Source organism: Mastacembelus armatus, chromosome 13 (assembly GCF_900324485.2).
Source record: "Mastacembelus armatus chromosome 13, fMasArm1.2, whole genome shotgun sequence".
NCBI classification, from domain to species: domain Eukaryota; kingdom Metazoa; phylum Chordata; class Actinopteri; order Synbranchiformes; family Mastacembelidae; genus Mastacembelus; species Mastacembelus armatus.
This window is the reverse complement of record NC_046645.1, coordinates 8,499,001-8,522,634: the sequence shown is the minus strand read 5'-3', so window position 1 is coordinate 8,522,634 and position 23,634 is coordinate 8,499,001. Positions and strand designations below refer to the sequence as shown.

Sequence of the window (23,634 nt, the reverse complement as noted above, 5' to 3'; positions counted from 1 at the left end):
TTTTTTTTACTTTCAAAGGCATGTCTTTCCTAATGTTGTAATGATCCCCTGTCAGCTTCCAGTGGTAAAGCTTCACCCAAGACACCTAAAGGCAAACAATCACTAGATTAGAATCGGTTCTAGGTTAAAATATTGCCATCTGTGGGCTGTGAGTTTGTTTTCCAGTGCACAGCTCAGTCCGATGTTCTGCTTCAGAGAAGCGTCACTGGGACTATGTTGGGCAAATGTAGAAAGGAAAGGTGAAGTCTGATTGGGGTGGGTGCAAGAATAAGATGAATTTTCCCATTAAAATTTTTTGCTTTCTGGATTGCTCCTCAAATTTTCCTTCTTCACCATCCAGCATGTTCTGGAAAATAGTGCACTGGGTGACTGATAGTAGGCCAGCTGTCACACATCTGATAACAGGAGATGTAAGTGTGCCAGGAACCAATGTTCGCTTCATTGCACTGCTGCTGTGTGTTGCAGTTGGAGAACTTTCCATAAAGACACAACTAAACATCTTTCTCTGGGAGAGTGGTTTTGAATTTGAACACAGCAGTTTTTTTTTTTTTTATTTTATTGAAAGGAATGGAAACAGTGGTACAGAATTGTCTAAATGTATGTGTGTGATGTTACTAAGTAGTTTTCCATAGGACTCCAAGCTATGTGAAGTGCAACACCATCATCATGAATAGTTATTTGTAAAGGACTAGGATTGTGAGGCTGTGTGAGGGTTTTTAATCACATGTTTGGCATCCATAAGTCCAATGTAAATTGTTCCTTCAGTTAATTTTATGATTTAGTGAAAGACTAATTATTAAACAACCACAACACGAGGTTGTGGAAATGGCACATTGCTCAACAGTTTGTAGTAAATGAAGTAAAAGCTAAACTTTTGAAGTTACAAAGAGCAATTGTAAAAACTGTATGGAGGTACTAAGGAAAAGCTGTCATTGGTTCAGTTTTATTGAGCAACAAACCAGTTCTTAAAATTTCCTAACTTCTTTCCTACTTAATTATTATTTGTGAGCCCAATAACCTGTATCCCCAGGAAAATGAAGTGCTTTAAGCCAGTATAAGGTTTCCACATTGACGGTAATTTGTAGATAAAATAATGAATCACATACATTTTTTTCTGCATGTGTATTGCCAGCTTTGAAGCTTAGCTAAACAGCTGATAAATGTTTCACTTCCTACTTTCCAGGCCGACACTCAAAACATGACATGATGCAAAACTAAACATACAAGGAGTTGTACAGCACTTTCCACCTGTTAGCCTGTCTGGTCAACTACATCATTTTATCAAAATTCAAAACAAGGGAATGTGAGAAACCAAAACACGTGCATACACATATGTTGTATATAAAAATGATTTTATCTAAGCCTTTGAGCTTTTAACACATTGTCTTCATTGTGTTGTATAAACAAAATTTTAATCCTTTGGAAGCTGAATTCTGATTATGAAATTTCTCAGCAATTGTATTGTCTTTGTGTTTTGAATTTAATTTCTGGAATTTCTTAGACATTACTGTCACTTCCACAATAAATGGATGTTCAAGTTTACTTGATATATCATAAGGACAGACAGGCTGATGGAAAGTGGGCATATATTAAACTCAGTTACAACAATTTCAGACAGCAAAGTCCCAAAAACATAAGAAATGTTGAATTCTTCACAGATTTTCAGTTGACATGACATTCATTTGTGAAAACACAGCCCGTAATGTCTGTTAACACAGACCCCTTGTCACTGTAAGCTTCCACATGGGCTGAAATTTGGGAAACTGAGAGCCATAAAAATTGTCCACCAATTCCATACTGTGTAAATCATTTAGATGGGCCTGCATGTGGGACACCTGCCAGAAAGCAGCTCAAGGTCACATCCAAAAGTAGATTTTTCTTTCTTCCTGCGTCCTTATTTGCACAAAGTTTACTGGTGAAGTAAAGTTGGAAGTGTTTTTTTCTGCAAAGCAAAGTATACAGAGTACTTTGCTCCAATTTATGTTAATTATCATTATGCAAGGAGGATGGGATTTGAAAAAAAAAAGAAAAAAGAAATGTATTATATTTATCCCACATGAAAACAGATAAATATCACACTTGGGATGATGGTTGCACAAATGGGCCACACTTTATAGCCAACATGACAATGTATTTGTGTTTTGGGACCCAAATTTCAGCCCATCATTAACCCATGTGAGAACCATATGGACATTTTGAAAAAGATATAATATATACTTTAGTCTTAGCACTTGTTCTAGATACACTGTAATTAACATTGGAGGTTTTCATGAAGTGTCAGTATGTCCCCCCCAGACAGTACCTTACATAGCAGTAGTTCCCTTCTGCTGATAACTGGCTGCATTTGCAGCTTACTGTGAGTGAGTCGTACAGTTGGAGCACATTCAAGTCCAAAGTGGAGTGATGATAAATTCAAATCACTGTCAGGATTCCTGTGAGTGCATGGACGTCATCACCCTCTTAATGCAGTCAGAGCAACTCTGGGCTCACACCACAACAGTAGACAATTCAGCTCACAGCAGTCATTGTATTTAACTGATAACAACAAGGCTTCTCACATGCTGGTGCATAACAGGAGGTGATTTATTGATGCTACACATTGTGTGTGCTAAAGTCACTACAATGTAATAGAAATTCAAATCTACTATTCCAGTGTTTTTTATCGATCAGTATTAATCATATTATAAACACTCAGGGCAAATTTTTAACTGGAATCAACTGTGAAATAAATTCTGCCTTGTTTAATCCCTTGTGCTCAATAACTCAGTCTTGTCCTTCACATAAATTCCAGCACATTACTGTGACCTGGAGTTCACAAGGAACATAAGCCCAAGATTATGATGACGATAATTAAGACAATCATGAAGAAATCCCGAAATTTATTGAGGTAGGTGAGGCTGAATAGCAGAGGTCGGTGTATGTCTTATTTACATATATGGCCTAAGTGAACCTAATGCACTTTGTAAAAATAATACAGTAGCACGATGGGATTCTAAGAAATAGGAAAACTGGAGCAGACACACACTCCCTCTTAACTTGCTTGCACTACCCAGACAGGAAATCCTCCTTTTGACTGTAAAATGAAGGAGCAGATTTGAGAACAATCACTCCACCCTCATCGTGTAGTGCCTGCACCTCAGATCTCTGACATACAGCCTCTGGCATGGGCAAAGTGACAGATATGTACATAAACACAAACACATGGGGGAACACATTAGTTGTATTGACTAATCAAATACAGGACCCTGGATAATATTATTTTTTTCCAAATTTTATTTTATTTGAACCTGCATGACTTTTAATAATTTTCTTCAGTCTGTCGTGAGTATAACAAGGCCAAACCCTAAGATATCTGATCAGTTCTACCCTCATCCATCTCAGTGTCCTTGAGTTAAAAGGCAACCTCTCTCATCTGTCCATTTGTTCATTAATCTTGTCATGAAGAACCTGTTCCCATTTACACTTGTGCTGAAAAAACAAAAAACTTTTACTTTGCACTCTGCAAACCGCTGTTGGCACACTACCCTTTGCTCAAGAAAAGAATTTTTCTTTTAAACAAAAACAGACAAATTTTTTCATCCTGTTCCAAACAAATTTTGAGTGCAGTTTTAGAATATTTCTATAAGTAAACATGACAGTGGTGTCCTTGCTAAATCACTATTACATCAACACGTTTAGATTCTGCTGTGTATACTTTCAGATTTTAATGTTTTACTTCGGCGTACTTTCAGGCTCTTTTTTTTTTACAAGTCAGTCAATCCACATTTTTTTATTGTTAAAAGTTGTGGTTATCCTGTACATGTTATAGCATCTTAGCAGCTCCATTTAAAAGTGTTTTCTTAATATATGTTTCTGAATGTTGCATTTAACAGGTTACATCCACTGATTGTTTGTGACTGCTCATTTTCATCTGTACAGTAGAAACAATAGGGATGTTATTGTGGCACTAACTCATTAAATATGTCACAGCTTGTTAGTGAAAAGGTGAAAGCCTTCTTCGGTGTAATGGATTTTAACTTTGATTTTTCTGTGGCATGTCTCATGATTTTTCATTCAACCCTATTCGGACAGTAATACCTTGTAATGTTCTTCCCCTAATGGACACACTGAGTGGACAGAACTCAAAGCACAGTGTTCACAGAGTATTCGCTAATAAACACATGAACGCCTCTGACATGTGGTTTAAATTAATTGGCCACCCCACACATGTAAGAACCATTACATATGATCATTGTGGTCCTGCAGCCCCATTCTCTTCATTGCATTGTGACTTTAGTGATCTAAACCAGATTTCCCCCTCAAAAAATATAACTCTGTAATTTTGGCCAGAGCTCACCAGTCCCCTTGGATTTAGCTGTTAGTCGTCCCAGAACAACTGGAGTCATTTTTTCATCCTCCCTCTCTTTTATTTCTGTTGTTGTTCTTCGCACACATGAGGCCACCATGTCTGGGATCCAGAACGACCATCTCAGGAATTACTCAGAGTTGCAGCCAGAAATCAGGCGAGAAATGAGGTTAGGGGGTGTAGGTGGGGGTTGAGCGTCTCCACAGTGCTTCAGCAGCTTTTTGAAAAGTTTCCAAATGCAATACCTCATCAGAATAAAAACACTTGGAATTTTCTCCTAATCAAGCCTATAAAGTTTTTTCTTTATTCTTTTTGGTTTCAATCTGGCTCTGGCTGGAGCCACTGTGTTCACGTTTTATTGTGCACCCCATCACTGCTGTGACCTGGGGCAGATGTGTATGCCAAGGACAGATTTCAGTTTGGTGTCTGGGTCACAGATGATGAATGTGTTTGAGAATGCTTGTCTAATAAATGGGCTTATTGTTTAGAAAAGCTGTTTTATTGCAATAAAAAGAAATATTGATGGCTGAAACGTCTTTGGCCACATTTTTATTGTATGTCATACATGCTGGTGAATTGTGTGTGACCTTTTGCTTTTTCCGTTGTTTTCTCCAGGTGTGTATGTACCACCTGGTGCTGCGGCCGGACCAGGAACTGGATTGTTTCCAGGTAACAGAGTCTCCAATGGCTGTCTGGACATTAAAAAAAAAAAAAAGTACATAGCCACAACAAACAAAGTCTGTTTATTGTGAACAGTGGTATAAGATTTTAATTACACTACTGTAGGCCAGAAGTTTTGCTAAAAGAAGCAGCATCTGAATGTGAATTTGTTCATGTATAGTAAATAATGTCAAGATAAAAAAAACTATAGTAATACAATATAATACACATTTCACAGTTGTCATGCAGTTGAAATGCATCCCTTTAGGATCACACAGCATTCATGCTTTACATGGTTGGATTAAGTTAACAGTTAATGTGTTCATTCAGTTATCTGAATAACCTGAAACCTGAAGTACTCACACACACACACAGACACACACACAGACACACACACACACACGTCATACTGTGCTCCATTAAATCCTTTAATGTTCACAGTGAGTCAAACTCATAAACCAACCGTCTCCTAGAATTTATTTTTAGGTACAGTTAAACTGCCACAGCAGATATGTTTTGGAGGAATCATGATTGCGACCGGATTACGGTTTCTGTTAATGTAATGAGAATATGTTCTTAATTTAAGAATTTGGCAAGCTGCAAATATCAGTAAAATGTTCACAGACAACATATTTGTTTCCTGCCAAAATATTCAGTCTTGCATTACAGAATCCACTTGTAGTGACTAAGTGTTAATGAACTTTTTATGGTTATGTTTTGGCACAGCACTAGGCTAAAGATCATGGTATGGTTTAATACAGAAAAGGGTTTCAGTGACACATCCTGTTTATTTACATTTAACCCAAACCATCTTAACCAAAGTGCTTTTGTTGCCTGAACGTAACCACAGACAGGACTGTATTCATTGTATCGTTGTACATCCACCATCCAACTTATCCACCCCTTGGCAACTCAGCTGCTGTTAATAAATGTGCAGCTTCACTCGTTCAAAAAAAAAAAAAAAGTCATCCGGTCTGAATCAATGATGTTTCATAAAACTGTTTGCTGTTGCAATTTTGTTGTGTCTAAACGTACTGTAGATAGTAACGTCACTTTTATTAATGTCAGTGTTGGTCCCTGCACAGTCATGATATCAAAACATATATGCATACTCACATAAACTGGCACAAGATGCGTGCCACAACATGCTCCCCTGGTGTAATGATTGCTGGGCCAAAAAACTGCCTGTTACATTACATGTTGCCATCACATAACTCAATACTCTATCATTGTTGTCTTACAAGGGTCTACGGGAGGGGTGCATGCAGGCTACCAGCCAGCTAAAGCTGCAGGTGAGTAGCCTTCATTTGTTGTTGTGCTACTTTTTATCACCTGATTTGTTGATGGACCAAATAAATTTCTCATGTAGCAGCTGCTTGGTTTAATTTATTGTTTTATGGTTGTTCATTAATTCTTTATTTTATTTACCTTTATTCTTTCATTATTTGTATTTGCAGAGGTTCGAATATTTGATGCTGCATTACTCATGAAGTAAATCCTTTCCATACAGTAGTCTCTGTCATGACAGCTGTTGCTTTCTCAGGGCTCTAATTGTTAATCCAAATGGCCTTGGTCTCCTCTGGGCGTAAACACAGCCACCAATATTCTGCCTGCTGTTTGTCATTTCACACATCCATAGCAGATACACTCAGCTCTGCATGCACACTACACTTTAGCAACAGTTTACCAACAGTCTGCAGTGTCCTGGCATGGCTTCAGCTCCCATTTGCTGAACACATTTGACCATGTGTAGCTTTTTTTTTAGATCTCAGTAATAAAGCCATGAATTCAGGAGGAACTGATACAATGAGACTTTTTGAATTTGTATTTTTATACTGTGAATTGTTTGTTAGATGTTTGTAAATTTTTATTTGAGTGCTAATATACTGTATAAACCTATGTTGTAGCACCAAACGATTTAGTATTTGTTATAACAAAAACAAGAAGAAACAAGTTGTTTCTCTGAAGACAAACTTCCCTTTCAGCACTCAGCTGTTCAGATCTGGGGGAAACACATGGTGAGACTTCCTTGTCACACCACCAAAACCTAAGAAGAATTAAATTTTAGGGATATTGCAATTGCAATAAACATTGTGTATGCGGCCAACCACTGCTGTTGAACCAGTTTACTGGAAGGCATAATGAGGTGTGAGGTTTGGAAATTTGAGGCTGATTATACAAGTCTCTTCTAGAAACTCAGTGGTCAGCAATTTTCAGGTAATTGACAATAAACCCTGAATTATGATCATAAAGACATGTTGGCAGATTTTAAATGTAGACAACAACAATGACAGCGACAGTACTAATCACAGTCATATCTGTCTCTGTTTCACTCTGACAGTAGGAGGTTATGGAGGGGGTGTGGGCCCAGGCGGCTTGGTGCCAGGAGCTGTTGGACCTGGTGGCTTGGGTTTTACAGGTAATATATTTAAAAGAAAACCGTGTAAACACTTTTGCTTCTATACAGCTGCATTGAGGAGTTTCCATCCTTACGTATATTCAGGATTTTCTTCAACATCATTGTTTGAAAAAAAGGTTAGAATGCTTCTCAAACATAAAGACGAACATGACCAAAGAAATTGTAGTTGCTGGTGCACCGTGTTAGCCAAATGGTTACACCACATGCCTTACATCCACAATAACCAGAGTTCAGTTATGTCAGGGGACATTTGTTGTATGTTGTACCTTTCTGTTTCCTGTTGTTTCTTGTGTCTTAAAAATTCTATTCATTTCTTAATGTTAGAAAGGTTGAAAAATGTAAAGCGGTGCATGTAATACATACACATATTCTATGTCTATATAGTTAGAAATAACAAGGAAAAAATATAGCCTCACATACATTTTATTTTTTATGTTTTTACCCAGCAGGACAAGCTGGAAAAGCTCCTAAACCTGGTAAGTTGGAACGTGTTATTCTTTGTGGAAACTGATGTAAAGTAAGATAATGGGTATATTTTATACTGCATGTATTAAAATAGACAATATGTCATACTGTAAGTGGACTTACTCTATATTTTGAAGATAGAGTCACAACCTTGTTCTTGCTCTGTTTATATGGCATTTGCTACAAAACAATACTGTAATAGAAGAAAACAGGTTTGTTTTGTTTACACCACGGAAAATTCCTGCATTACATTTAGTGTACAGAAAGTTTTGTTCTGGGGTGGATAAAGTACAGTATGTATAGACTGCATCTCATTCACCCTCCAACAGGACAGGGAGAGCTGCACAGACACAGGGCAATGACTCCCACACCTCTGCTGCTTTAAGGAGTGACGACTGGCAGTGTGCAAACAGCCATCACCACCAAACAATGGTGCCAAAGCACTGATTAATGTTATTGTAATGTTAAGAGTTTTACAATATCCGGAAACCTCTGTGTTGAATTTTACCACAGCCCTTCTGTCTGATAGTGTACAGTAAATATTTTCCTTTGCTGTAGTTCACTTTGAGCTGCATTGGCACTTTAATAAAGTTTAACCATCGTTTAATTTCCATAAGCACTGCTGATACAATCTCAGCCTACCTCTATGTGTTTAGAAAGATAAGGAGCCAAGCAATCGTCTTATAGCCCTGATAACACATGGTGTGGGTTACAGAAGGGTCCCTCTGGAGGGTCACACCCCCACCCTCTAACTAGTGTTGCTGCAGAGCCACTTTGTGAAAATGACTTAATATCCAGTATTAGGTGGAAGTTGACTTTGGCTGGGCTCAGCAGAGCATTACTTAGGAAATATTGCCCTGCCTTTCATATGCGTTTGCCTCACCAGGCGTACATTTCATAAATGATATTATTGTCAAAAAGGGAGGCAAACAATGTTGAAATCACCTTGTCATGTGATTTTATTTTAAATTAAAGCAATTTGGGTCTATGTGCTTGGCCTCATACACTCTACTGATCTCTGTTGTATGAAAAACCTTGAATTTAGAGTGAAGAGTTGAGGGTCAGCTAAGGTTTCAAACATTTTTGAAATGGAAGAAGAGACCTGAATTCACTAAGGCACAATAAAAAAATATTCCACCTTGTGGCTGTAATTTTCTTCAGTAATCTATAAATGTTGGTTTCCATCAGAGTGACTTTCATATCAGCGATTTCCATTCCTTCAGAAGAGTATTCTCTGAGCCTGTCCAAATTTGGATATAATAACTTTCTGCATATCTTAGTTTCCATTATTTTAAAAATGCTCATCCACAGTTCATCAGTACCGTAGGTAAGGTTCATACAGTGACAGGTTGGATCCATCTGTTTGGCTTTTGCCACAAAAAAACATGCCAGAAGAAATGATATGCTACCAGCATGTGAAAAATCATTGACATTTTCATTTGTTAACCTTAATAGATAAAGCAGGCTTCTGTTGCTAAAGAGACACAAATGCAAACATGAAGAGAGCTGCCATTTATTCTCATGTTTAAGCCAAGGAGTGACATCGCAGTCTGCAGATATGCACCTTGCCTGGCCAGTAATGGGGAACAGCAGCTGGCTGTATGAGTAGCGTGACTGCAGTGAATTGCAGTGTAGTTCATGCAAGACCTTGTACAATGTTACACTAATTGTGAGGCCTGTCAGCATCCAGCTTTGACAATACACTCAAAGCTGGAAAAAGGAACTTTCTCTTTATGAACAGCTGTTGGACACCATCTCCTTTACTGTGTTCCCTCAAGCAAAGGTGGATTTAATCCTCATGATGTGATTGCCAAAACTTGGCTGTTGTAGTCTAGCCAGTTGTCATTTTCAGGCAGTGTGAAGGCACTTAAGTGAAACATAGAGGTTACTGTTTTTGCTGTAGGTGTATTTTTATTGAATTATTACAACAGTCTGTTTTAGTTCGAGAAGGGATGTATCTGGGTGGGATTCCTACAGAGCGATACAAATTGAAGATGACAAAAAGGCAATGTTGTGTTTGTCCTACCTTTCTCTCACTGTCACAGAAAACTCTCAGTGAAATATTTTATGAGCAATCAGAATCTATAGGCAGCTTCATTTAGCATTTGTCTGCTTGGATTATAGATACACTAGTGGATGAATACTGTAGTCATTATTGTATTTCTAATATTTTGCCCATCCCCAGTGTCAGTGAGGACCTACACTACAACACTAAAGAAACATCTCACATTGTTATGCGATTGACTACATGTCACTTCTTTATTAGTGTCAAGACTCATAAAGTGTGTGGGAGACGTGTAAAATAAATTTGTGACAATGACAAAAGAAAATAAGTTAAAGTTTGGCTGGCAGTGGGTTGTGTGGAGCCTCCTTTGAGTTTGGCATCACCAGCTAGTTCAAGCAGCCCGAAAGGTGTTTGTCATAAACATTCTTCTGCTGTTTTTTGTCATTTGTCTGAAATGAAACAAATTTAAAGGTAGCCTGCAAGACATTTCCAAGCAAAAGACAAGTCAGCAATGGTTCTTCACTGCCACTGAAAACACCATAATCTATAGTAATAGAAAAATTGTATTAACAGTAGTCTCAGTGGTGAGGTGGAAGTGGAATCATACTTGATAAAACTGCAATATATCTTCATCAGAGGGGCAATGAGAGGCGGGGCACACCCTTAACAGATCTCCAGTCTATCACAGGGCTGACACATATTGACAGACAAACACTCGCCTTCACACCTATGGGCAATTTAGATTAACTAATCAGCCTAACACCATGTGTTTGGACTGTGGGAGGAAGGTGTACCCAGAGAAAAACCCACACAGATGCAGGGAGAACTCCACACATCCCCTTTTCCACTAAGGCATTTCCAGGTCTGGTTCGAAGCTAGTGCCTAATTTTGAAAAAGTTCTTTCCATTTCAACATCCAAAGAACTGGCTCTGGGCAAGGAAAGTTAGTGCTACCTTGGTACCAAATCTCTACTGGTCTAAAAGTAAGAACCACTTACATCAGAAGCTTAGGGCAGGATTATCATGACCAAGAAGACCAGGTGTGACTGTGTTTGGATGCCAATATTAGGAAGCTGAATCCAAATATGGTATTTGGCAAAGTACAAATAGTGGGGTTTTATGATTATATATTTAAGACAAATATTGTTAGTAATTTGTTTTAGGAAAGAAAAATCAATAAGTAGTTGGTCTGTGAGTGTGGTATGTATTTGTGTTCTATGTGTTGTGACAGGAAGATGAGTTGAGAGGGGAGAGATAGAGACTGAAAATATATACATAAAACGGAGACACTATTTTGTTGTAATTTTTTTTTTTCATTACCTGCTTTGCTGAAGTAGTTTTCTGTAACATTACTTGTCCTTTGTTTTTTTGCTGGACCTGCAGAGTTTCTTTACTCAAGAGCCCCTGGGCTGCTTGTTTTCCAACAATATGTGCCCTTCCCACTGCTGATTACCTGGATCAGACATGTTCAGTCAATCACAGGCAGGGATAGTTGGAAAACAAGCAGGGCAGGGCCTCTCAAGCACCAGGGCTGGCTACCCCTGATTTTCACACTGCACTCTCTGCTTGGTCAGCCTGTGTGTCACATAGTTGCAGGGATCACATAGAAACAGAGTGCTATTTGTAACTATTCTAACAAAAAGGCCCTGGGCGGACCAGGTTTCAAGCCCAGAATCCAGAACCTCATTTTGAATATTATGTATCTTTCTGCAGTTTAAAACACACTCCTCTATACATCCAGTTCTTTTGGTTCATCTTCAAACCGTCTGGTTCACATCAGGGTCATTGTTTAAAGAAGCACTAAGTGTAGGCCTGCTTCAAAACAGGAAGAGTGGAGGAAAGGCAGAGAAATGAAAAGATGGAGTAGATATGGGGAGGACAGAGAAGAGACGACGAAGGACGAAGCAAGGAGGGCAGAAAGGACCAATAACTCTTGTGAACATACCATAATATGTCATAGACGTACGTACACCGGTACTCATAAACACACACAACATTATATTCCACATGCATTTATGCAACACACATACTTAAATAGCTTGTTGAGAGAAAGGACAATGATAGATTGAGGTAAGGATGAAAGTATTTAGCCAGAACACGATGAGCTTGGAGGAGGTTTAGTCTCCTAGAGCACATATGTTTTTCATTACTGGAGCTCAGACCTGTCATTTGAGACTAGAAGTATCTGTCTCTGAAAGTGCATGACAGTGGGTATATGCAAATGTGTTTATGGTCTTCATATGTACATAATTGTAAGTGTGAACATGTGCATGCACAAACACACATAAATAATAAATATGTCTTCTGGCATTGATTTAGGGAAATATACTGTACTTTCCAGAATGCAGGCAGACATACACAGACGGATGATGCTTTATTTCTACCCACTTATCTTTACTTTGCCTCTCCTTAATCTTTTCTTCACCTTATTCTCACTGTTAATCTTTTAATATCTTGGAATCTAAACCGTCTGCAGAGAAAACTTTTTTATTTCAGGTCCCCACACTAGACTTAACCTACATACTGTAACGCAGTCAACACAGCTTGTTTGTTCACATTGGAAATGTCTTTTGGTTCCCAAACAAATGTTTCTTGGATGATGTCAACAGATGTTGTTGTTAGCTTCTTCAATAATCTCACTTATTCCTCTCAAAAATTAAATTTATTTTGGAGTAAAGCAAGATCAGATAACATCTTTATTAGTTTTTATTGGTGTCTAATCAGTCACGCATGCCACACATTACACTTTATAATTGTGGTATTTTACCCCCACATTGAACTTATGCTTTCACATTTACTGGGTAAGAGCTTCCCAGCCTTTTAAACCCACTTTGTGACATGATTGTGTGGTGGTTCTGTGTGGTAGTGCGCATGTTACCACCAAAGTATTTTTTTCCATGTTTTTGGGTCAGTGGATGATCCATAACTTGGCATGCTCTGACAACCCCTCCTGTGCTCTGTTTGCCAGCAGGTCTGGAGCATGGACCACTATCCTTGTCCATCTGGCAGAACACCCTAAATGCTGTTTATATTGCAATGGAGAAATGTCTTGCTCTTACTTCCCAAAAAGTCTATGAAGACAGATGACACTGTTGCAATCATTAATAGAAGCAAACTAAAGTCCTTTAGGTTTGAAGGCCAGTTTTGTGTATTTATAGCTGAGTAATAAATCATGCTGCTGTTTAGCATAAGAGGTCATAATAATGGCAGATTATTAGTTTGAGAAGCTGAGTAAAGTGTGAGTTCTACATTGAGTATAGCTGCAACTGAACAACACATTGGGTAGAATGTCACCTATTTACATGGAAAATGGTCATGTTAGAAAAATTGTCAACAAATGAGTCACACAAAACCTTCAGTCAATGGAGGGCATTAACTTAGAAATATCAAGTATTGCTTTAAGTTGTGACATGTCTTAAAGCAATAGTTTTTAAAGGCGGTATCATTTTAAATGGTGAAGGCAAATGTTGTTCTTAGTGAAGTGATGAAAGTCTTTTGTAGTCCATTGTTAGTGGTCCCAGAGTCATCTAACTCATTTTTAAAATGTCTGTATTTTTAAATTATCATGTTGATTCAAGGTCGTTATCTCACTGCATTGAAATTTCTCTCTAGATTTCTCTGTACTTACCTACACCCAGTGATGGACTAAATGACTCGTGAAGATGGATGGATTTAAAATGACTTCGGCTTTAGCACTTCAAGCCTAATTATACTGTAGGTATCCTGCTCTATTAGTCAATGTGGCAAAGTCGCTACATACATGTTTAGTTTGCTAAGCAGCTTATTCACTCAGTGAGACAGTTTATCTCTCGCATTTATTTTCCTTTGTAGCACATCCCATACATTTGTCATAGTGAACATATTGTTCAGCCTCAGATGGCTGCACAATGATCACAGCCGTTATACTGACAGAGAAACTTGGAACATGCCTGTGAGGCCGACTCAATGAATCTTAACATCATTGTTTCAATTTGCATGTTTTGCGCCAAGTCGACCTGTCGAACACTGGTCTCTTTTCTCATCCCTGAGTTGTCAGAAAAGTATTCAGTGGAACTGCAGTCACTTCCATATGTGGACCATCTGCGAGCAGAAAAACACTTGGCCAATTTTACATACCATGGCCACAGACTACATTTGTTGACTAATTTTTCCTTTTTTTGCCTTCTGCATAATTTGCACAATTGAACTTCTCTAGACATAACACATACTTGTTAAAATGAGCAGTTTTTCGAAAGTTAATTCTCTAAGTGCACATGTTCACTGCTGTTTAATGCTTACCGTGTGTTTCTGACTTGTCTGCATGCCAATACAGTACATGCTATGATCATTTGTGCCAAGCTACAGTGGGCAATGGCTCTGAGTTGGAGATGCTCTTCAGACATATTCAGGGGCGGTTGGCAGACCACATGTGACATTCCTTCAGAAGTGGAAAAAAGTAGAATAGCAGAGGCTCTCAACTCACAGAAACAAGCTAAAGCAAGAATTGTTTGGTTGACTTGAAAGCATGCAGCATAGCGTGTGCTGCTCTGTATGACTTGTAGCATAAACAATGACATCACATACTCAGTGGATATGGTGTAATGCATGGTGTACAAATTAGCACAGCTTGAATTAAGGGGCATGGTCTGAATGGTCTTCACACATATGTGTTTGAAATAAGGCATATGTTTTGTGGACGTGAGAAATGAGGACAGGCTGGTGAGGTCAGGCATTCACAGACGTCACTGGGCAAGGCAGCCTGGTCTGGCATGGTGGCAGTGCTGTGTAATCCACATAATATAAGTAAGGGTGACTTTTACACTTGCTGTTAATTTGGAGCCATTGGTAAAAGTTGCTGAACACCCCAGAAACTATGTGTGATTTGATGTCCAAATGTGTGGGTTGGTGAGACCCTCCAAAGTTGCTCCATCAATGTACAGTAAGTGCTTAACACACAGCAAAACACGGCACATTCTGATTGTAGTATGATGCAAATGTCCCTTAGAAACATAAAAATGACTGACTATACAAACTTAGAAGTTTGGAAGTCCAGTTTTATTACGTTGATTTTGACCTGGATGCTGCCCCCGTGGTAGAGAATGAGGCAAAGTTAGACCCTTTTTGTCTGAAGCAAATCTGACAGCTCAGACAGTGCTATTGGGATCATCTGGCAAAGAGGGAGGCTGAGGTTTTGGGACCTCACGTTGATAGTGTCAATGACTCCATGGAAGAGGAAAGCGAAAACAGTAAAAGGCTTGCCGCCAAAGTTGGTTGGCTCTCACAGGCCAGCAAGGGAGAGAGTTAGTGTGCAGTAATGTGACTGTGTGAATATTTAATTAGTCCACCATGTGACTAGTCCTGCTTCTCACAACTTTGAGACAGACATGACGGACAGCACAGAGAATCTAGAGGTGACAAGGTGCAGGGGAGAGGGGGAGAGGAAGCTTGGGGAGTGTCATTGTGTCCTCTTGTCTCACGCGATCTGGAATCACTACAGCACCTCACATCACTCTGCTTTCATCCTGCAGGTCCTGCATCACCTCAGAAGAATGTAATTCATCCACTAACTTGGAAGTGGAACGGTGTGATCATTTGATACTGATAAAACTCTGGTGTCGTGATAGTGAAGGACATAATGATGGGCTTAGCTTTCAAAGTAAAAATTTATACAGGACCACAGCCGAAGAACGAAATCTGTCTGTCAATTTCAGTAAAATGCTAATTCTCTTGAGGCCTCCAGAGAGCCTTTGAACATTAAGCTATCATCAAGTTTTGTCACATTCCATCACATTAACAAAACTGATGAATTTGACACGCCTTGACATGCGTCCATTCTTCTCATAACTACTCTTTACTCTTTGTCTGACTGTGGTTTGATGGTTTGTACAGCAAACCCAGTGTTTAGCTGAACACCCACCCACTATTTCTGATTCATCCATGACCCCCATGGAATTTTTGCATATTGACACTAGTTTCCAGCTCAGACAATACTATTAAAGAGACATGTAGAGAAAATAAACATTTATTCTTAGACCACTTCCCTAATCAAATATTAGCTATAACAACAAATATGAGATATAACAAATAATACGGTGAAAGCCAGTCTCAGAAATTTCATTTCAGAGCTCTGGCTTCGAGGTCTGCTCTCAGCGCGTCTGCTGTCAGTTACAATGGATCTGTGCCATGGAATTTTTTTGCTCTCTTAAATTAAACCCTTCACCAGGCCCAGCTGGTTCACAAAGTAGAAACAAGGAGGGGGGGTCAGGAAAAGATGGAGAAGAACGAGAAAATCTATCTTTCACTTCTCACGTTTGGCTTCCTCTGGTTGCTGCTATTAACACCTCATGTCTGGTCTATGCAACCTCTTAGACACAATTTGGACAGGAAAGAGTGAGTTAAAAGAGAAAAGGATGGCGTAACAAGGAGAACCAGCACAAGAGACTGAGTATTGAAAACAATGTTTTGATTAATGTCTCTTGTATTACCTTACCTAACCCCAGTGGAGAATGAGCAAGACGTTTCAGTGGTGAGATTGAAACCAGATATTTGTGTTCTCACTGGCTCATGTCCATCACTTGTACTGGACCAAAGTTTGAGAACATGACTGGTGACTGAAAGAACTAGCCATGCTGTCTGGCTTTTTATTCCAATGTCAGGCTTCGGCTTAAATACCAGTGCACATGACATGGTGCAGCAGGAGGCAATGACTATGGAAGCCTGTCCCTCATCACATTTTAATTCTCATGAAAACACAACTTCTTTGTTAGAGCAGATCATGACTTGCATTCAATTTGTACCCTCACTGAGATCATTCTCCAACCAGCCACCACAAATGAGTCACTGCTGCTGGACTATGCTCAGTAACGCTCTCCCACACCATCACAAATTTCACCCTCAACAACCTGCTGGTGCACTTGTCACCACACAGCTGTGAAAGCCAGTGGGCTTTTCTGAATGGAAACTGGCTAGTAAACCATGTTTCTGTCACACTTTTTTTTGTAGAAATCTAAGTGGAGGAAACTATGATATATTGCTGTGCCGCATCACTTACCTTCCAATTTTCTTGGCTCCCAGTCTTCTCTCCTGTGTAGTATTGGGTTTCTGTCCCTTCCATTTTGTATTCACAGTGTCGACCTTTTGTAGGGTTCCTTTGTCCACAGTCCAAAGGCTGTTGGGATTTTAAATGGTCTCCCACATAGTAGTTTCCCACTGAGCCTTGAGGGTCAGTGAGAAAATTATCTGCTACATTAGTTTACAGAAATCCTTGAGTTTGTCAGCCGTCTCCTAAATAGTGGGAGCAAAACCAAAGAAAAGTGATTATTTGATGTTAGGGTCATGGTGCAAAATTTCTATGTTTGTGATTCGTGACAGCAAACAACATTGGTGTAGTCTTCCAGTAATGTGTGACCTAAGACGGGTCTATTTGTGTGAGCTGACATACTGTAATCATATAGTAGTCCAACAAAAGCATACTTGTTTGACTTAGAAGATGTTGTGAAAATGGCAAAACTGAGAGCTTTTGTACAAAAAAATCTGCCCTGCGTCTCCCAAATATAATATCAGCAGATGGATGCCAAATCACCAGGTCTAGATTTTGTTAGCATATCCTCTTGTGTTGACCCTGAAAATACACAGTCCCCAGGGTAGTATTTTTTTTACTTGAGAGCGTTTTATTTTCCCAGTATGTTGTAATGTCAGTACTACAGACAATAAAGTTTCTTGTTTAAATCTTGTGTCTGCCCAAGGTCTGCACTCGTGATCACACACACAGCTTCTCAAGCTGACTTCTGCATGGCTGCATCTTGTCTCCTGATCTCAAATCAAAGAGCTGTGCTCAACGTGGCAGGTGCTGGTCGACCCTGAGTACGACTGCCAGAGCCAGGTTGGGTCATGCATATGTGAGCACAGGTGGACCAGATGATGGATGAATAGACTCAAAGTCTCCACAGTACTGCCTGTCTTCACTCTCTTTTCATGTTCCTCTTCCTCTGACATGCATCATCTCTCTATTGCGTAGATTGTGCTGTATTGCCATCACTCACACTGACACACACATACCCTTAGTCTGGCCAATGAGACATTCTGTGATCTGGAGGCTAGACCAGACAGTACGGTTTTAAAAGAACACACCAGACTAATTTTAAAGGTTTAAGGCATCAGCAGTGTTCAATAAATCACACAGCTCTCTTGTTTGTGTCAGTTTTATGTCAAATCCTGAACATTTTATGATATGTGGGCTTCACCGAAACAAATGAAGCAAATGTTACAAATTCCTTCTGTCAGTGGAAAAGGGAAAGGCCCAAATCAGTTTGATTTATATAAGAATTGATTACTGGTGTTATTACTTTGAGGTGTGTCTTATAGACAGTTGAGCAATCGGGAAGAATCGAGCTGATTGCTTTGAAGGAGAGAGATTATCACAAGGATGCTTAGCTTAGTGTCTGGGCTCGCACTGCATGCTCAGACTGTTTGCCAAGCCCTTGGCAATGCCAGTGCCCACATTTGTTTTGACTAGGTCCTGAAACCCCACACGTCCATCTTACTCTGTCTCTTCCAGCACATTCCTGCATCTCGTCAATATCATTACTTGAATCCTTCAGATTGCTGGACAGACTTCAAGCTCTCAACCTTCGATGCTCACCTTCTTTCCCATGCTTAGTTGTTCTCACTTCACATATTTTGGATTGCAAGTATTGATGATAAGTACCTTGATCAACCAGCTTGTTGGCAGCATTTCAATTCCTTCGTTTCATGTTTGTCACTGATAGGGGAACTAGTTAAGGTCAGAGCTGCTTTAATACAGCTCTCAGAAATACATCTCTGATAGTCATGTGTCTGACATTAAAACAATCCAAGAAACTGACATGTATCTTTTTGGCATCTCTTTGGACTTCACTTTGCTATTTGTCTCCTAATTTAAAGTATCTTCCTTGAATTCATGAGCAGGTGGTGAACAATTCAGTCCATGTCCTTTCCACACTTTCCTATTTTCTTTTCTTTTTTTTTTGTTCTTTTTTCATTGGTTAGCGAGCAGAGATCCAAGCTGGGATATAACTTTATTCATGTATCATGCACTGTTGCCAACCATAAATAGCTCTGAAAGAACAGATTGCTCCCTCCAGTGTTTAGACTACAGCATGACCAGATGACATTTTTGATGTCTATGTTTCTTAGTCAGTGGGGATCAACTTGGCTCTAGAAACATAAATGTGAAGTGTTTTCAATCAAACTTAATAATGTACACATGATATTGTCATATTTCTTTTGTTTTTTTATTTATAGGACAGTATGCTGTGGTTGTGGGCCTGGAAATGTTTTGATGAAAGAACGAATGATTAGTTTTTATTATGAGTTATTACTGAAGGCAAATTATCACTAAATAAATCACTAGAAATTCATTACAGGAAAAGCAGGATCTACAGTTTGTCCTACAGGAATTCTCACTTTATTCATTACCCTCTAATCTAATAACTGTTGTTTTCTTTTCTATTAAGGTTATGGCAATCTAGGAGTTGGTGGTCTTGGAGGTGTTGGCCATGGAGGAGGTGAATACAAGTAACCTTGAAACTAAACTTGGTCATGTGCAAGTGTAACATTTATTTGAGAGCAGGTTAGAACATTTCACGCCAAAGGTCTCCAATTTGTTTCATTTTGTTTGATTTACAGTAGGTGGATATGCTGGATATGGCAGAGGCCCTGTAGGCTTTTTCCCAGGAGCTGGACAGAAGGCTGCCAAAAGAGGTGAAGCAATGGCAGATAATGTTTGGAAATGAATCTTAATAATGTAAAGGGCCTTCAAATATTGATTGGGTTATATTACTTCATTGAGATATTATGTGCCTAAACCCATGGTGACATCATGTTCCTCACACAGGGGCAGTTCTTGAGGGGGGCAGAGGCATAGACTATAGAAGGGTGGCATACTGAATTAACGTGAAACTTTTTAAAATGGCCTAAGAAAGTCCTTGATTTTACAGGTTAATAATAACCAGTAGGGTAAAATATAAATAATATGACTGTTTAATACTTTATTTTACACTACACTTTACAGTGTATTTACCTTAAAGTGGTCAAGTGTTTCTAAGATGGTTTATTTTCCACAAAATAATGCTAAATTGAAAGTCTTCACACTATAGCATTGTTTGTTAATGTTTATTAACTGTATAAATATATATTCATATATTTATATGCAAGATAAATCAAAATCCTATGTGACATCAATGGCCAAGGTGCAAACAATACCACATACATCCAGGTGGTCACAATCAAAACTTCTTTTCCTTTCGGCTGCTCCATTCAGGGGTCGCCACAGCGAATCATCTGCGTCCGTTTAACCCTATAGGTGGTCACAATCAAAACAAGGTTTAAAAAGAAATCAGCTCTTCGTCAGCTCTGTATTGCATGAGGCTTTATCCCAGTTCAGAGTCTGCAGCCTTCGAAGGACACGGTTTACCAAAGCGCTTTACCAAAGCGCAGACTTCGTAGTCTATGTTGACCGAAATGCGACGGTCTAGTCTACGTAGGACTTCCTGTTTGCGTCATCAATTGTTCCCGCCTTACCGTTGAGTCACATAGCTCGGCTTCTGTCGCCTAGCAACCATCACAGGTTTGTTAAATTACTCGCTTATGATGGAGCCAGAATTTTTTTTTCATGATTTATATTATTTTGTAGAAAATGAGATGCTACGCCGCCAGCGTTGCTGACGATGTTTCTCATTGTGTGACATTACTTTTGGACAACAGTGTAAACTTTTGCTAAAGTTACTTTACTAGCGTTTTTAATGTGGGTAGTTGTATTTTCATGATGACCTCCTCGTCGCTCGTATGTTCGTTTTTGTCACCTTTCGCAAAGAATTTTGGGATATGTTGGGCAGCTTCGTATCCGGGGCCTTCTAAAATGGGACAGCCTTGTCGCGCCACTGTGACGCAATCGGATTTCAACTTGGCCTTCCCTGAACTGGGACAGATAAAGATGAACGTTTATTATGAATCATGAACAACATCAAAACACTTTAAAATCGCATTTTTACATCTATGTGGAGAAAAAGAAATATCACAATTAACTGAGCATAAATTTAACATCATCTTGTTTTGACTTGCAGTGATACTATATGGCTTTCCACTCCCGCTTTGGTTACTTCTGGTTCTTACATGTATATCTAGGCTTGCCATAAAAGATCCTTGTATAGGTGAAATGCCTCTGGTGTGTCATTTAGTATAATATTAAGAAAGATTATTTCTCTTTTGTGTTAAATCGGCTTTGCCCTGTGTTCAGTACTTGAAGTTAGACATCGTCTTCATGAACTAGTCATCTGCCCTCCCTGGTTTAAGATGTAATCAGAAGTAACAACTCAAAATATTCAGTTTGAAATCAGTTGATGTGTCACTATAAAACAACAACATAAATAAGGTTTCTTGATGGCTAATCTGATGATAATGATATAAACAAATTCTGCAAAAATTCTAGTTGCCCTCAGCACAGGCACAGGAGGCCCTCTGCTACCACAGGGAAATAGGCTGAAGACAGATTACTGTACAAACTTGAGCTCTGCTGAATACTGACTCTAAGCTTTTTTGAAGTTTGAAAACGCTGCATGCTTGTACGTTTTAAGAATGCCAAAATGAATGTTTCACATTAATGGTAACTCAGCATGAAAAACGCTCTTTGGCAAACACATGTACTTTTATCTTGTACCTGCAAACCTCGGACAGTTTGAACTTCGGCAAAGTCCAGCATGACCTTAAACTCTCTGAGCTGTGTATGTACAAATGATTTACTTTAAATGAGGCAGGCTGATTATGCATGGATTCAGGAGGACCCAATCATGGCCTGGACTGTGCTGTGGCAGAGAGCCAACTCTTAAGTATTGGTTGGCAGTGACAAAACTTGAGTGCCTAGAATCACTCTGCTCTTTTCATGACAGTCAAAATAACAAGTCATTCCTCTGAAAGAGCACAGATAAAACAAAAACATTCCCTCACTAAGCTCTTCCTCACCATATCTCTCAGGCCACATACTTAGAGGCAGTGCGCAACGTCTGTCCAGCAAAGTATGGGGAATTTAAGATTAAAAGATGAAAAAAAGGTTTAAACAAATAAACGAATCTGTTTTATTCTACAGCCAAGCCCCCTCACAAGTGAAGCTGACAGCTCATTTCCTTCATAAGGGGATAGCCAAAGAAATTAGGCATTTTATGAGGCAAGGCAAATGCCATCCATGCATGCTGGCTGCCTGTCCTGATTAGATTAAATGTCAGCCATGCTGCATTTGATCATGGGGTGTTGACAGCCTAGTAGGGCCAGATTAACTGCTTTCAATACTGATGTCCAGACTAAGGATATGGCTCCCTGCTGAAGAGATCAAGTCTAGCACAAACCTGCTCATCCAGTGTCATTGAGCCCCCTAGTGGCCACTGGATATACAGCTATAAAATATTTTCACCGCAAGGTTTTCATTAGTGTGTTGATGACTCCAGTTGTGAGTTTAACCTAGCAAAATTGTGTATTTATATTTTATACTTATGTCTGGGAACTTTCCGTATGAACAGGAACTGGAGGAACTGTGCTTGGGCCAGGAGGAGGTCCTGGTGGCGCAGGAACTGGAGCTGCACTGCCCGCTGGAGGCAAGACACGTCATTCTGTCTATTTTCTAATTTTCATAGCAGCTTTTTAATGAGAAGTCGAACTGGTGTTTGATACAACTTGTGTTTGTATTTTCCACACTGTAATTTCTGCCTTTTTCATGCCCAAATAGGCTTTTCCTCAGGTACAATACATTTAATTTCTCTGATGAACAGCCACCTCAGGCTCCAAACAGTTCTTATCCTGATAAAGAAAATACCGCTCGGTGTTCTTCAAAGACAGGAAACACAGTTACAGTTGTTTAGAAGAAATGTGTATATGTTTTTCACACTATTTTTTTCAAATTCCCTTCCATGAGCCAGTTTGTTTTTTTTTTCTTTCAGTACCTGTTTTACCTCAGACTGGCCTTCCAGGAGGGGCTGGTGCAGGAAAGAAAGCTGCCAAAGTGCCAGGTTTTGTAGACTCAACAATAAACTCATAAAACTGAAAGCAGACTGGATGTGGTTCACTTGGCAGGCACCACATGAAATTCATTTTCCATTGCATGTGGCAGGAGTTTCTTGTGGCTCTAAATAAAAACTATATATATATAAGTATCATGTGTTACAAACTTAAACTAAAATAATGTAAATAAAGGACAATGGCTATTATGTGTATGTATTTCTTATATAGTGTCACATTATATTTTCTGTGCCAGTATGAGGCTATGAAAAAATAAGATAATGTATTTTTTCACTTTTGGAATAAAACTAGATACAGGTGAAGCACCAGATGTCAGCAGCACCTGCCTGGCTTTGTTGCATCCTGTCTGGCTTCAATACAACAGTTTTGTGGTAGTGTTTTGTTATAACAATTGACAGGCATATAATTTTCCTGGCCAGCATTGCCATGTCTGACTCAAATGAAATAGATTATTGCTGCTCATGTGTGCTACATCCCTATCTCATATTTGAATGAGGATGCAGTGTTTGTAAATTGTACCGTTATTCTCTCATTTGTGAAAGGTGTGGGTGTCCCTGGGCTTTACCAAGGTGGACTGGTGCCAGGTAAAGGTTAGTCTCTGTAGTAGATTAATCTCAAACACCATTTGTCAAGTGTTTTACCACATGAATGCCAGTGCCTTTGTAATACTGTGCAGGAATTAAATGTGGCAGCTTTTTGTTTTCCTATGGCCCCTTTA

General features: G+C 39.2%; 1 protein-coding gene across 6 annotated transcripts in view; it reads left to right on the top strand.

Annotated features, from left to right (window-relative positions):
• elna (elastin a) overlaps window positions 1-23,634 on the top strand; it is a 44,762-nt gene that overhangs the window by 4,901 nt on the left and 16,227 nt on the right. For 5 of the 6 annotated variants that reach the window (XM_026298450.2, XM_026298448.2, XM_026298447.2 and 2 more), the window contains exons 2-10: window positions 4,961-5,014; window positions 6,250-6,297; window positions 7,347-7,424; window positions 7,871-7,900; window positions 19,367-19,417; window positions 19,539-19,613; window positions 22,421-22,495; window positions 22,838-22,906; window positions 23,459-23,506. In XM_026298450.2, coding sequence (XP_026154235.1) covers window positions 4,961-5,014; window positions 6,250-6,297; window positions 7,347-7,424; window positions 7,871-7,900; window positions 19,367-19,417; window positions 19,539-19,613; window positions 22,421-22,495; window positions 22,838-22,906; window positions 23,459-23,506 — 528 coding nt within the window. The remainder of the gene's footprint in view (window positions 1-4,960; window positions 5,015-6,249; window positions 6,298-7,346; window positions 7,425-7,870; window positions 7,901-19,366; window positions 19,418-19,538; window positions 19,614-22,420; window positions 22,496-22,837; window positions 22,907-23,458; window positions 23,507-23,634) is intronic. The other variant, XM_026298446.2, reaches the window with a different exon arrangement.